Source organism: Rhinolophus sinicus, linkage group LG07, assembly GCF_036562045.2.
Source record: "Rhinolophus sinicus isolate RSC01 linkage group LG07, ASM3656204v1, whole genome shotgun sequence".
In the NCBI taxonomy this organism is placed as follows: Eukaryota; Metazoa; Chordata; class Mammalia; order Chiroptera; family Rhinolophidae; genus Rhinolophus; species Rhinolophus sinicus.
This window is the reverse complement of record NC_133757.1, coordinates 88,401,491-88,417,051: the sequence shown is the minus strand read 5'-3', so window position 1 is coordinate 88,417,051 and position 15,561 is coordinate 88,401,491. Positions and strand designations below refer to the sequence as shown.

At 35.6% G+C, this 15,561-nt stretch overlaps 1 protein-coding gene across 6 annotated transcripts in view; it reads left to right on the top strand.

Annotated features, from left to right (window-relative positions):
* Positions 1 to 15,561, top strand: part of PPP3CC (protein phosphatase 3 catalytic subunit gamma) — a 74,434-nt gene that overhangs the window by 43,749 nt on the left and 15,124 nt on the right. For all 6 annotated transcript variants that reach the window (XM_019714490.2, XM_019714473.2, XM_019714500.2 and 3 more), the window contains exons 5-10: positions 4,232 to 4,377; positions 5,777 to 5,916; positions 9,417 to 9,494; positions 9,581 to 9,675; positions 13,164 to 13,289; positions 14,004 to 14,075. In XM_019714490.2, coding sequence (XP_019570049.1) covers positions 4,232 to 4,377; positions 5,777 to 5,916; positions 9,417 to 9,494; positions 9,581 to 9,675; positions 13,164 to 13,289; positions 14,004 to 14,075 — 657 coding nt within the window. The remainder of the gene's footprint in view (positions 1 to 4,231; positions 4,378 to 5,776; positions 5,917 to 9,416; positions 9,495 to 9,580; positions 9,676 to 13,163; positions 13,290 to 14,003; positions 14,076 to 15,561) is intronic.

The following is a 15,561-nucleotide window of genomic DNA, read 5'->3' as shown; positions in this document are numbered from 1 at the left end:
ATCAAGATGTCACCAGGGCTGCAGTTCTCATCTGGAGCTTGGGGTCTTTTTCCAAGCTCACTAGTTGTTGGCAATCCTTGTAACTGGAGGGTTAAGGTCTCCTTTTTCCTGCTAGCTGTTGGCAGGGGACAGCCCTCAACTTGTAGAGACTGCTTGCCGTTCCTTGCCATGTGGCCCCATGGGTAATTCACAACATAGATATCTGCTTTCTTCCAGGTTGCCCGAATGCATCTCTCTGCCTTCCTCTTCTGTGATTAGCTAGTGAGAGAAAACCCTCTGCTTTTCAAAAGCTCGTCTGATTAGGTCAGGCCCACCCAGAGGAATCTCCTTTTTGTCATAACAGAATGTAATGATGGGAGTCTCAACATAGCCGCAGGTTCCATCCACTCAGAGGGGCGCAGATTATACAAAGGTGTAGTTCATTGCAGGTCATTTTAGAATTCTGGCCTACCGCACTATAAACTCACAAAAAGACAGTAAGATATGGATGCATAAGGATGTTCATTGTAGTGTTAATTGTAATAGCAAAAAGAAAAAAAAATAATAATAATCTAAATGTCAATAAGGAACTATGTAAATAAGTGATAATATGTCTTTAAAAATAGGTGGCTGTTGAAAGATCAAGGTGTATCTAGATATCCTGATAGGGAGAGATGTTCACATATGTTGTTGGATGATAGAAACCATTTCCAGAACATGCATGTGTGCTCTCCTTTGTAAATTAAGTATATCATGTGCAGAAGAAATTGGTAGCTGTGACTACCTGTGGGGAGTTGAGTCAGGAGGATTTATGCTTTTAATTTATATTCTCCCACAGGACTGCTTAAATTATCTTTCATCACTACCGTGCACTACTATCATACTGATTTTTTATAACTGGTACCTTTAAAATCACCCAATTAGGGCCCAAGCATTAAAAAGGCTTTTTAAAGCACCCAGGTAATTCTGCTGCATGCTGCCGGTTAAGAAGGCCTACTCCAGAGGTTTAGGAAGTAGCTACTATTTGTCATTTGAGAACCACTTCACCAAATAGTTTATAATTGGAAATACATATTTGGCATTGTTTTTCTAAGTCAAATATTAGGGTAGTCCTCATTACACCTCTATTTCTTTACCTGGGAAAATTAAATAATGCATATCAAGCAGTTAACAAAGGCCTCGGAATGCTCAATATTTAGCAATAGGTAAGAGATGAAGACAGCAGTCTATGGGTACTTCTGTTCTGAATAAAGGTTCCGGTTTTTTAGGTAACATTTAATCTAAATCTTTCTCTGTAATTTTTTTTTTTTTTTGACTAGTATAATTGGTTCTATTTTTAGAAAATGGAACAATAGGTTCGGGGAAAATTTTAAGTGTCTCATTTTGCACAGAAGTTCTTATCTCAGGTTTTTATTTGCTTTTCACATGCTTTAATTTAGTCAAACCAGGTTTCTTTATTTTTCTCTTATCTGCTCCATCTGTTTCATTCTAACACTGCATCTGAAATGTAAATAAATCTTGGAACAAGCATACAAATTCAAGTACAATTTCAAATTTTATTTCTATATAAGGAAAGAGCATGTGTGCTTCTTTGCATGGGTGTTTTTACTGATAAGCGGATCTCTCTTAAAGGGCCACAGTGGTTTTTAGAATCAGCACCTTATAATTACTGGTAAGTGATGCTTAGTTCCAGATTGTGCAGCTGCAATCTTGTTAGTATTATTAAAGGGGGCAGCTGGAAGCTCTTCTTACATCAATTCTTAAATTGCTTTATATTGCAGAGATTTCGTTTTTGTATTTCAAATCCCGAGATAATTTGAGTAGCAAAGTGTAACAGTTAATTTTTGACGTATTTATCTTTGCAAAAAACATTTCTTTATTTTTATATACTTGGAAAGCAAGAAGCCTAGTGATTTTATAATCCCATCTCATAGCCCTGGGTCCAAATTTCTAAAGTAAATTAATTTCTTATTTCCATGAGCCATTTTTTGACGTATAGTTAACCAGCTTACTGATAGGTTCCAGAAACTCCTATAATTTTGCTAATGAAACAATATTGTTATGTTAGGTTGATTTAAAAAAATAAACAGATATTGTTTGTTGTTGTCCATTATGCATTATTTATAGAAGTAAGAGACTGGTGTGGTTAGATTGTGGTATATCTGTTAAGTTAAATACTATTTAGATATAAAAAATAATAATTACAAAGCTCGTCATACAAAGATGTGATATGATCTCCAAGACATGTTAAATATAAAAAGCAAGTGCAAAACCGTGTGTATATATACAGAGGGTGCAAAAAATATGTGTACACATTTTAAGAAAGGGAAAAACTGGATTAAAATTATACTGATGGTAACCACTTTGAACACCTCTTGTAATTGCAGAAGTCAAACGTGACTTGTCATCTTTTGTTATCAGTATATATTGAGTATTACAATTTTAACAGTTTTTTCCTTTCTTAAAATATATATACATTATTTTATATATATGTATGTGTATATATACGCACTTACATATATGTAAAAAACAAAAGGATGTTGTGAAAAAGAGAACATATGTACATATCTGCGTGTGTACGCATAAACCAGCTTTGTAAAGATAACCAGGAAACTAGTAATATTGGTTGCCTGCAGAGAGGGGATAGGAGATGCTGTATATCCTTTTGTAGATTTTAAATTTTGAGCCATGTCAATGTATTACCTTTTTTAAAAATAGTAAAACAAATATGTAATCAATGGTTAGACCAGGTTGTAGTTTCTTGCAAATAGTGCTGACCGTCAAAATTACTTTCAAAGAAAGTTGTTGAAAATTTTGTTTTGTTAATGTTGTATTACTGATATTAGTTAGAACTTGTATCAGTATGATCCTGTGACCCACGTGCACTTTCCCTTCATCATAGAAATAATTGTTTTATGGGGTGGATCTTAACACTTGTCATGAAAATAAAGTGCTTGAGTCAACTAATTTAACCTTTGGCAATTATATATATTTGGCTATTTAGATTCTCCTCTTAAATATTTAATTTAAAATTAATGATTGGGAGGAGTATTGCGTGGTGTTAAGAGCATGAAGAGGTTCAAGTTCCAATTCTGCCTCTTACTAGCTTGCAATTTTGGGCCCAATTTCCTCAGCTTTTTAATGAAGTTTGGGAGGGCTGCCTGCCTGTACAACTTCTGGCCTTCTGTACCAACGTGCACCTCCAAGCACAGCTTGACTTTTTGAAATCCAAGGCCAAGGAAGAAGAAAACATTGCTTTCTCTTCAAACTGAAGTAATTTTCCAGTTTTCCACCTATTATTTCATGAGCTATTCTTGATGGAGACCCCACCTTAACCGTGGAGACCCCACCTTCTGCCAACTGAAGTATTCTCTTGGGTTCTGTAGCTTCGCATGACAACCACAGCAAAATACATTTCATTAAAATGAACATTTTTACATAAATAGAACCAAGACATAATTTGCTTAAAGACCTTAAAAGTCAGCAAAAAGATTATTGACATTTTATGGATGACTCTGAAAACTCCAGTTTACATTGATATATCTTCAACACTCCCAGGGGGTCTTTTTAGACCCAACGAAATATTCAGAGTCACAAGACTACCACAGGCCATAAACTTGGCCTCCATCTACTTAGGAGGAAACAGTTCTGGAAGGGCAGCACCAGGCATCCCTTTTCAGTGGAGTAGTCCTCACAGAAGTACGTACAGCCAGTCTGTTAGCTTGCTGCCTCTTACCTCCCATTCCCCCATGCCCTCCAAGTTTAGGTACAAGGAAACAATATCCACAATGGGTAAATCAGAGAGCCACCCTGGTTTAGAGGCCTCATGTTTTACAAGTGCTAATCAAAAACTTTCTTGGCATAGCTTCCAGGGTCCCACAAGGGACATACCTCAGGAGTCACAGTACTCAGAGAAGCCCAAAGCTATAGCTTCCTGCCAGGTGATTTTGTAACTTTTACCATAAGCAACATGGATAAGCAACGTTGCCTAATAACACAGCTGACATTCACCTTATCAGGTTTCCAGGGCAACAGAGCTAGAAAGTTAATCCAAGGTCTTTAGAGGAGAGAGATGTTGTTTACTCTTTATCCACAACTTTTCAAAAACATCTTTACAAAGATGATTGTGTTTTCAAATTTGCCTGAAATAAATGGCTTTAAAGTAGGCTTCCTAATCTTCTGGCCTATATCTTTTTTCATGTATGATAAATTTTATCTTTTCTTCCTTTGACTGTTTTTCCTTTTTTGATAGGTCGAATCAAATATTCTGAACAGGTGTATGATGCATGTATGGATACATTTGACTGTCTTCCTCTTGCTGCCCTCTTAAATCAGCAGTTTCTATGTGTACATGGAGGGATGTCACCTGAAATTACTTGTTTAGATGACATTAGGAAAGTAAGTAATCTTTCATTAGTCTCATGGGGTAAATATAGATATATAGATATTTTTTCATTGCAGTCAACTAATATGTCTTTATTGCTGTGATTTCATTACTGGGAGATAACCCCTGTCAACATTTTGCTATATATCTTCCAGAAATTTTCTGTAATTGTTAATGCAATCTGTGCTTTTACCAACTAGAAACATAACATTTTTTTAGTATATTCCTGAAACTTTAAATTATGTAGCAATGTATAAGGAAGGAAACCAAACCAGAGTTCTAATCCCTGTCCTGTCATTAATTGTGTAACCTTGACCAAATCACTTAACCTCAGAGTCAGTTTCTTCTCTGAAATGAGGAAGTCGGAATGGATGGCCTGAGCACTCTTTCAGCTCTGAAATTCATTGGCTTTGACATTGTAGATGATGCAGTTTAATTGCTACACTTGCCTGACTTGGGATTATTATTGCTAGGATTCTGTATCCTCATGATTGGAAAAAGATGACCAGTCTTTTTTCACTAATACTGTTCTATGTTACCATCTTCACTTTTCTACCTTTGTATATATCTTACCTCTCTCTCATGTATAGTAGTTACTGAAGCTAAAGATTTTTCTGATTATAAAACTGGTTACTCTTCTCAAGGTAAGACGTTTATCTATACATGCTGCCTTTTCCCCTGCCTTATTGTCTTTTAAATAACCGGCATTTCTCTTTTACAGTGTAAGTCTTGAAATGTACAATTCTGAATTGATTGTGTTAATCGATTTCATGTAGTAGAAGTCCTCTTCTTGGCACTCAGCTATTCTAGTTACTCGTTGTTTCTTGGTTTTTTTTATGCCTTTAACCAAACCAGCAGTGACTAAAGACTTAAGTTAATAACTCATATTGAAATGCCTCCAATGCATAGAATGGGAAGGACGAAAGCCCTTTACAAAACAAAACCAGCATGCTTTAAAATAAAGAAATCTCCATTGGAATGAGGCAAACAATGAACAGAACCATTGTAAAAACCTTCCTGCTCTCATGGTAACCTGGGCTCACCTAGACACTAGAAACAAACTTTACACAGTCTTTCTAAATAGTATATCTCTGTAGTGGTTGATTTCACATTTGAGTTAAATGAGTATATACCTCTTTTAAGATTAAGATATAAAGGTGTCCTTTTCTAAAGAATGATTAGATGACAGGGATATTTATAAAAAATTACTACCCAAAATAATAAAATGTATGTATCTAAATGTGTCACACATTCATTTTCTTTCAGGAAAATCCTTTAGGGGCTTATTGCCTTCTCTACATTCTGGTGGGTGGAAGGGTTTTGTTTTTGTTTTTGTGTTTTGACCCATACCAGTTTTCAAAAGCTTTTTTGCTTTCATGATTTTTCTTCTTTTGCCTTTTGCTTGTCTTCTAGTTAGACAGGTTTAAAGAACCTCCAGCCTTTGGGCCAGTGTGTGACCTGCTGTGGTCTGATCCCTCGGAAGACTACGGCAGCGAAAAGACCTTGGAGCACTATACCCACAACACCGTCCGAGGGTGTTCTTATTTTTACAGGTATGCTGAGCCTTAGATTTGCAAAGTCAGGAAAGGAAAGGGTGAGGTCGCTTATCAAATTATTTTTAAGTACTTTAGATCTTGAATTTATTTGTGTAGTATTAGGGACTTCTGTTTAATTTTTTGATTAATAGAAGGCAGAAAACTCATGTTTGTTCCTTTTGCTTTTGGCATTTTATTAGGTATTAGGCCCTAGTAAGTGTAACATACCCAACGTGACTGAACGGGACATCTTGTAGTGCTTCAGTGTTATTGTCTGACTCTAAATGATTTAGATGATTTGTTCCCAAACATCATCTAGAGACCTTTTTAAAAACAAAGATTTCTTGGCTCTTCCCCCAGACATTCTGATTCAGTAGGTCTCTGAGACAGGGAATCCTGTTATTTATTTTTTTTCTTGGGGGAGGGGAACAGGACTTTATTGGGGAACAGTGTGTACTTCCAGGACTTTTTTCCAAGTCAAGTTGTTGTCTTAGTTGTGGAGGGTGCAGCTCAGCTCCAGGTCCAGTTGCCGTTGTTAGTTGCAGGGGGTGCAGCCCACCATCCCTTGTGGGACTCGAGGAATTGAACTGGCAACTTTGTGATTGAGAGCCTGTGCTCTAACCAAATGAGCCATCCGGGAGGCAGCTCAGCTCAAGGTGCCGTGTTCAATCTTAGTTGCAGGGGGCAGAGCCCACCATCCCTTGCGGGACTCGAGGAGTTGGACCGGCAACCTTGTGGTTGAGAGCCCACTGGCCCATGTGGGAATCGAACCGGCAGCCTTCGGAGTTAGGAGCATGGAGCTCCAACCTCCTGAGCCACCGGGCCGGCCCCTGTTATTTTTTTGAAAAGCTCTCCAGCTTTTGGAACCACTGGTAGAGGCAAAGATATAAAAAGAACAGGACATTGTGAACTAAGTTCAGGACATTTCCTGGAAGTCGGCCGTTGCCCTAAATCTCATGTGTAAGCTTTCCCTGTGCTTTGCCACTCAAAAATAGGGAGGTATAGGGAAGTTGGAAGTCTAAATTTTTCTAATCCCATTATTTTATTATGACAAATAATACATGTATTTAGTCCCCTAAAAATCTATTAATTGCCTAAGGTAATGCATTCGTTAAATGAAACCCACATATAAAAAGTAAGAAGCCTCCATTTTATCATCATTTTAACATTCTTTAAACAACCTTTTTTCATTCCTTTCTGCCACCTTTCCCAGTAACTAATACGATGAAATCACTTACATTTTACTTCTCTTTACATTGTTTAAAATAGAGAGCATAACACTACTTTATTATTAGCACAATATAAATTGGTACAATTTCTATGGAGGTCAACTTGGCAATATCTCTCAATTATAAATGCCTCTGGCTTTGGTCCAGAAGTTCTGCGTCTAAATCATAATCCTGTGGCTGTATAGTTGACCTTCATTATTCACAAATTCTAACCGGTGAAATTACCTACTTGCTATTTATTTGTAACCCCCAAATCAATACTCAGCACTTTCACAGTCCTTCAGGGACACGCATACATACAGAGTAACAAAAAATCCGAGTGACCCCACGTGTGTCCCCAGCTGGGGATGAACAAGGAATTGCTGTGCCTTCTGCTTCAGCTCTCATACTGTAAGCAGATACTCTTTTTGTGATCTATTTAATATAACATTTGTCACTTTTTTTTTTGGGGGGGGGGGCGTGATTTGGCTGTTTAAAATGGTTCCAGGAATAGTGCTGAAGTGCTGTCCAGTGTTGCTACGTGCAAGAAAGCTGTGATGGGCCTTGAGAGAAAATATGTGTGTTAACTATGCTTGTTCAGGAATGAGTCATGGCATTGTTGGCCATGGGTTCCGTGTTAATGAATCAACTATATGTGTTAATAAGGTGTTTTTACTCGGAAACACACATAACTCAAGGTTATTTATTGATCAGTTGATGAAAATGCTGTGACCAGACGCTCCCAGGACCCTAATCCTGTATTTCCCCTAAGAGCAGTGGTTCAGCATTCACTAATTCCATTTTTACAGCACTTTTATAGAACATAGCTACTGCAAATAATGAGAATCACTATACTTGCAATTGTGTAAAATGTATGTAACAAGATTGGTTACTCATTGCTACATTATTTCCAATAAAAATTTTAAAGCAACTTAAATGTTTAGTACAAGACTAAATAAAGTGTTGCACATCTGACAATGGAATGTACTTAACAATGCAGAGGCCCTTGCTTTGAAAAGCAAGGACCTACAACTAAGATTACTCTACCCAGTAAAGCTATCATTTACAATTAGAGGACAGATAAAGAGCGTCCCAAACAAGAAAAATCTAAAGAAGTTCATTATCACCAAACCAGTATTATAAGAAATGTTAGAGGGACTTCTTTAAGATGAAAAAAAAATCAAAATTATGAATAACAAAATGGCAATAGCTACATATCTACCAACAACAACAACAAAAAAATGCAGAGGCTATTTTTTAAAAATGAAAGAAGAAAGCAAACCCTTTATATACTGATAGGGCATAATCACTACTGTAAAGTGAAGAAAAGACATGGTACAGAGCTATGTGTACCATCTAATTACTATTTCTAAAAGTTGGGATGTACATGTGTGTGTGTGTGTATATATATATATATATATATATATATATATATATATATATATATATATATATAATTGCTTGACGTTAAATAGAATGTCTCTGAAATACTCAAAGAAACCAGGAATATTGGTTGCTTCCAGGGTAGCTGGAAGATAGAAGTAGGAAGGAGAAAGGCCTTTCACTGTATCCCCTTTTGTATCTGTCAATTTTATAGCATGTTAATGTACAACCTCTTTTAAAAGTTAAGTCTCTCTAATGAGCACAATAAGAAACAAAGATTTAAACATAAACTAAATAATTAACACTTGGCTAATTCCAGGATAATTTTGTATTCTCCAGTTCTTATCAGGTATTTGTCATTCAGAAAGATAATAGTGCTAAAAGAATATGTTCGGAGTAGATGTAAATATCATACCTTTTATTAGAATAAGGTTGGGTGTAATATTTGCATTTACTCCTGAAATATTCCTGCATAATATCATCCTGGTGTTGATATTACCTGTGAAGCTGTCAGTAGGTTCTTTAACTTTTCTAACAGTTTGACAATATGAAAATTGCATGTTCAGTTTTTAGCACCTACTGCACACACTCACACCCTACCGTGTTCCTTTTTTTATATCAAGGTATCAGGAAAAGTTTTGGTATTGTGTTATTATTGTTAAAGGTTAAGACAAAAAACATTAAAGGCTGGGGAACTCTGTTTCTGTCCTGGGATTGTCTGTTATCTGCATATTTGAGCTGGAATGAGGTATATTAGTGAAATGGGAAAACAGTGATGATTGCTAAGCTATTAATAAAAGTTCAGTGGTATGTAAAACCTATAATTTTGAAACAAAATTAACTTGTTATCCTGACTTATCCTCTTCCGCCTCTTAAAAAGTCAATTGTTTGAATTCTGGACTTATGTTTTCTAATTTTCTTTGCCAGTTACCCTGCAGTTTGTGAATTTTTGCAGAATAATAATTTGTTGTCAATAATCAGAGCCCATGAAGCCCAAGATGCTGGGTAAGTTATATTAAAACTGTACCACATAACACTGCAGAGTTTTGCCTTAAATATCAAGACAGATGGGTTGTTGTCTCTCTTTCCAGGTATCGAATGTACAGGAAGAGCCAAACAACGGGCTTTCCATCGCTCATTACAATTTTCTCTGCTCCCAACTACCTAGACGTCTATAACAATAAAGGTGAGTCCAGCGATGTTTGAGTTTGAATTTGTGAATAAATGTGAGCACTAGTTTAATCATATGTGTGTGTTTTGTAATATATATAAGAAGAATAAATTACTTCAGGTTCAAGTTAGAATAGCTACCATGTTTCCCGAAAATAAGACCTAGATGGACCATCAGCTCTAATGCCTCTTTTGGCGCAAAAATTAATGTAAGACCCAGTCTTATTTTACTATAATATGAGACGGGGTATAACACAATATAATAATATGATATGATATAATATAATATAATACCAGGTCTGATATTAATTTTTGCTCCAAAAGTCGCATTAGAGCTGATGGTCTGGCTGGGGCTTATTTTCGGGGAAACACGGTATCAGTTATTGGTTTTGGTGAATTGAATTAATTTGTAACAGCAGTACTTCAATAGACGTCCCCGTTAGGTGTTTTAGTGTTTGTGGTTATTGAGCTGTGTTTGCTCTTCCTGGGCAGCAGTGCAGGTAGAAGGGCTACTGTACAAAAAGTCAGAAGCAGCTCCACGTCAGTCCCAGTGCGGCCAGAAACTAACCACGTGACTTGAGTAAGTCACACCATCTCATTAAGCTTCAGTGTCCCGAATAGAAACAGAAAATTGGCTGTACAGATGCCTTTCAATGCAGAAATTCTACTTCTAAGACTTTATCCTATTAAAGCCCTTTTTCAATGTAATTTTTATGATTCGTAGTTCATAAGTTTTGTATCAGGTCGGTGGTCCACCTAAAAACTTCCTACCCTTTTTAATTTTGTTGTTTATAAAGTACGACTATAAAATAATAAAACTTTTAAACAAACATGCCAGAACCTGTATATCCAAATGAGTATCATCCCTTGAAAGTAGTTACCTTGGGAGGCTATATGCTTATTCCACCAATGCTGCCATTGTTCAAAACATTTTTGGAACTCCTTTTTTGGCCTGGCCTTCAGAGTCTGCAACACATTCTTTTGATATTATCCTCAGTGATGGGAAGGCAATCTTCGTCCTTTGAGGGTGGATTTGATTTTGGGAACAGCCAAAAGTCATTCAGAGCCAAGACTGATAAAAGGTGAGTGACCAAGCGAGATAATGCCACTTGGGGTCAGAAACAAGGTATGATTATAACTAATGAGACTGGTGTTCTTTGTGTTGCTTATCAATGGCTCTGGAGGCAATTCCAAAGGAGGGGTTCAAAAAGCATTTTGAATAATGGCAGCATCTTTGCATTCGATATACAGTAAAGGAGCAAAGTGTATAGAAAAGGGCACTAAGCTAGGAGTCAGAAGCCCTAGTCTAGTCCTGCTTGACTTTTAAATTCAGTTCACAAGATACTGTACATTTAAGTTCACTTCACATTTAACAAGATACTTGACTTCCCTGAGCCTCAGTTTAGCTTTAAAATACTTGTCATATAGGGTTGTTGAAGACAAATTGGAATACTAAAAATGAATATTAAAATCACCGATCAAACTATAAATTGCTATAATACCATAACATTTTGCTGTTATTGCGCCTGGTGTGATTACATCCAAGGACCATGCTCATCTGATATATACAGTCTGGTGTGTTTGCAGTTAGTGGTTTCTTAAGTCTTGCTACTTTATAGTCATGCCTTGTATATGCAGTTGGGGAGACACGTTTGAAAGAAGTCCGCGATGTACTTACTGTTTACTCTAGTTAAAAGTAAACTATGCAATGTCACGTCTCATATAAGTCTGATTTGTATCAGTCCTCTCAGTGTGTCCTTGTGACTTGCTGTCCATTTTGTAAAAGCATTTCTGACTTAGTTCTCTCCCAGCCTTATGCTTTCTTTTTCCTTCTTGTCATTCTTTTCTGTCTTAGCTGTCTTACAATGCTCTGCTTCTCCCTACTCCACTCTTTCTTATTTCTGTTTCCTAATATTTTTAGTATATTAAGAGACTTCATTTTGGTCTTGTCTCCTCCCTTATGAATGGCAGGCACTGCTTGTGCTGTCAGACTTCTTTAAGGACACTGAGTGGCTCCAGTCCTCATATTTGTGATGAAGACTTTCCCTTCTCACTCCTTGCTTTAACCTTACAGTTAAGAATATTGGTTGCCCAGTGGATTTATCCGTGTGCTAAGCTGAAACGTGTCATTTAATCAGCAATCACTTTACTGCCAACTCACTTTTTACCCCATTCTAACCTGGTTTTGTTTTTGATTATACTTAGTAAACTTTTAAAGTCACAGTCCATTCTACCTGAGTTTACTGTTGGCTTTGACATAATTAGTAACTTTATCTTGAAACAACAATCTTATTTTCCTTGATTGTTTCTTAAGCATTTTTTAGGAAAAAGGCAGAAAATGTGGCACCAAAAATACTCTCTGATGGTACTCAGTTACTCACCATACAAGTACCTCTTTTCTTGAAAAAAGCAACTCTATCCCCCTTTCCTTCCTGTTCTTCTACTGTTGCTTTTCTTTCTTGAATATTCTTTAGACTTATTGGTACCAACAGGTATTTCTTAGTTCCCCTGGTTATATGAAAGACCCTTAAGTCATGATTTTTAAAGACTTCTATTCTTATTTTTTTATGTGTCCACTGGCAGGATACCCAAAAGCAGTTTTTAAGCTCTCATTTCTAATCACCACTGTTTTTTCCCTGTGTCGATTGAGGGAATTATTGAATAATTATATATTCATCTAACCTAAATAAAATACATATACATGAAAATAATGGGACATGTGCATTGTAGCCAGTGTTAGGTTTTTAAGAACTGAAGATCTTATTTTCGTGCATTTTCTTTATAATCTGTGGTGTACATTTTAGACTTTTAGTAACTTATATTTTGAGACTATTAGGCCATCCTATAATAAGGAAAGAAACAGGAACCAGGAGATGACCTATATCTGTCATTCCTAGAGAGCTGTTAGACCCTATTTTATTTATGATAACAGTAAGAATAATTCAGAGAATAATGCAAACAGCATTGTATTGCTGGTGATAAAGACTGAGGAATTAGATATTAAAACTTTTCAAATATAAAGAAAATTAGTTTGGTCCCAAAGTGTATGTGAAAACTTATGAAGTGGTTATTATTAAACATTTATAGAGTGCTAGCAATATACTGACTGTGTTTAGGAGAAATGGGCATTGTTTATCCACCGCATTGTATGCAGAGATGATTTAATCAACTTTAAAAGAAAAGATTCTTATTAAAATATAGCTAACATACAATATTATATTAGTTTCAGGTGATTAAATAAACTTTTGAGCCTTGTAAATTGCTCCAAGTTTACCATCTGTAGATGACTGCTATCTTATAAACTCCCAGAGAGTTTACAAAATCTTTGGTTCTGGCTAATGACTAGCAAAGCAGCCAGTGTCCATTTGCTGAGAAATATTTGCCCTCAAAGGAGAGTTGTAATTGTAACTATTTGGTATATAAAGGGAAATTATGACAAATTTTGACAAAATTATGACAAACCTGTTCCTCTGTGCCATACTTTCTTGTTTTATTTGTTTTTAGCTGCTGTGTTAAAATATGAAAACAATGTCATGAATATCAGGCAGTTTAACTGTTCTCCACACCCCTACTGGCTTCCAAACTTTATGGATGTTTTCACGTGGTCTTTGCCTTTCGTCGGGGAAAAAGGTAAGAGAACTAAAGTATCTGGACCATCAGTTGTCTTAACTAGTGATGAGAGCACACTATATATTTGCATGAGCCCCCTGATGGTTCAGAACTGGTTGTTGTTGTTTTTAAAGTTATCAGAAATGTTTTCTAATTTTCTTTGTTTTTATAAAGATTTTTAAATGGCACTTAATTGGTTTTTAAATTATAATTCTAGTCTATTATGCTCTTCTTGTTCTAAATGTCAACTTAAAGTAGCTGTCCTACTGTGATCGAGATGTTAAAATAACATGTCATTACACCATCCCTTCAGTGACTTCTTCAGCGATAAAGAGATTTAAATAGGAAACGTTATCCTTAGAATTGTATTTGTACACCTATACAAATATAAAATAATCCTGTTGGACATAGACCTGGTGGCTTAACTTCTTTACAAAATGGGAGGAATTCTTTTCATGTGCATATCAGTGAGGAAAATGCTCTGGGTAGCACTCTAATGAAATCAAGTAACTATGCAATGAATCTTCAAAGACTCCAGACTTTTTACTGCAGCAAGTAATCTACCCAAATTCTATATAAACCTGAAGGTCTACACCTAATGCTGCTTTTTATAGCTACTCTTAATAGCATAATGACAAGTCATTTTTATCTATGTTTATTTAGATATCCACATCATTTTGGAGAAAGTACCTTATTAATTGTGTAAATTTTGGGCTATTTTGTCTTACCATATAGTAACAGAGATGCTGGTTAACATTCTCAACATATGCTCTGATGATGAATTGATTTCCGATGATGAAATTGAAGGTAAACTTGCCTTTTACTCATTTTACTAGAAACAAAGGTTTGGTTTTGGTGTTAGCCTGTTTTGAATAATTTTTTTCTTATTGTAAAAGAATTGTGTTCAATATGAAAAATATGAAAACAATCACCTATAATTCTACTATCTCATAGATATCCACTGTTAATATTTTGGTGTATATATACTGTGTTACTGTCTTTTATCTTTGCATATATTTTTGTTCTCTCTTTTTTCTTTTTAACAAAAATGAGGTCATGTGATATTTACTTTTTTTGTAGACTAATGGTTACATAGTTGTCCATGTCAATTGTTCTTTGTTTTAACCAATCCCCTGCTGTTGGATATTGGATATTTTTTCCAACTTTTTCTTTTTAAAACCCAACACAGTTTTGAATATTTTTACAAACAAATCTTTGCACATTCTGTCAACAACCAACATTTGTTACATGCCTGATATGGGCCAAGTACTGTTTAGATCCTTGCTCTCAATAAGCTTATATTCTAGTGGAGGGAAGACAAACATAATAAATATAAGTCAGGTGTTGATCTATGGTATGAGAGAAAAGAAAGGAGTGTTAGGTAATGAACAGTAACATTTTCTTGATTATTTCCATAGGACAAATTTCTAGAAATTGAATATATCTGTGTCAATTAATACTTACAATTTTAAATTGGATGCAGATAATCTCTAGAAAGGCTACCAGTTTACATTTTGTGTATATGGTGCATACTGTAGTTCACAGTGCTCTCTCCAATACTGCTTATAATTTTTATAGTCTGATATTTTTTAAATTTTAATTTGTATTTTTATGATGACTAATGAACACTTTTCTTGTGTTTATTGACCATGTTTATTTTATTTCTCTTTTGTGAATTGTCAAGTCATACCTTTTGCCCATTTTTCTACTTGGTTGTGTACATGTTTGTTTGTTCGTTTGTTTTTCTTCTTATTGGTCTCTGAGGGATCTTTATGTAGTAACATTTTATTGCATATGTAGCCAAGTATTTTTTTCTTAGTGTGTTGTGGGAGGTTTGATTTTAAAGGTAAGCCCTAACTTATCTGAGAGTATGGAAGATTCTGGAAAGATGGTAGTACCTGAGCACAAACCTCTGTCATTCTGTCTAAGCTCTGTGCTAAGGGGATTCACTCAGCTGTTAGGATAAACTGTCAACATAGTGGAGAAAGCCCAGCCGACTGTGAGGATGTAGGAGAGAGTCCTGTACATACTTATGCTTCAGATTCCACATTGAACGTTCAGAGTAGATTGTACGTAGCTTGTGAGTCCCTTTAGGTATGGGATGGAAGCTCACTACAAAGGAAACAATTCTTCTTGAGCAAAAAGGGGAGCCAGGTCAAAATTAAAACAAAACAAAGAATTTAAGTTAGGAAAAGATGAAACGTGAAAAATAGATCTAGTAAAATTTATATGGATATTTAAGTGCCTATGGAAGTTATTGTGAACTCTATTGTATGTTTTAAGAAAGGATTCT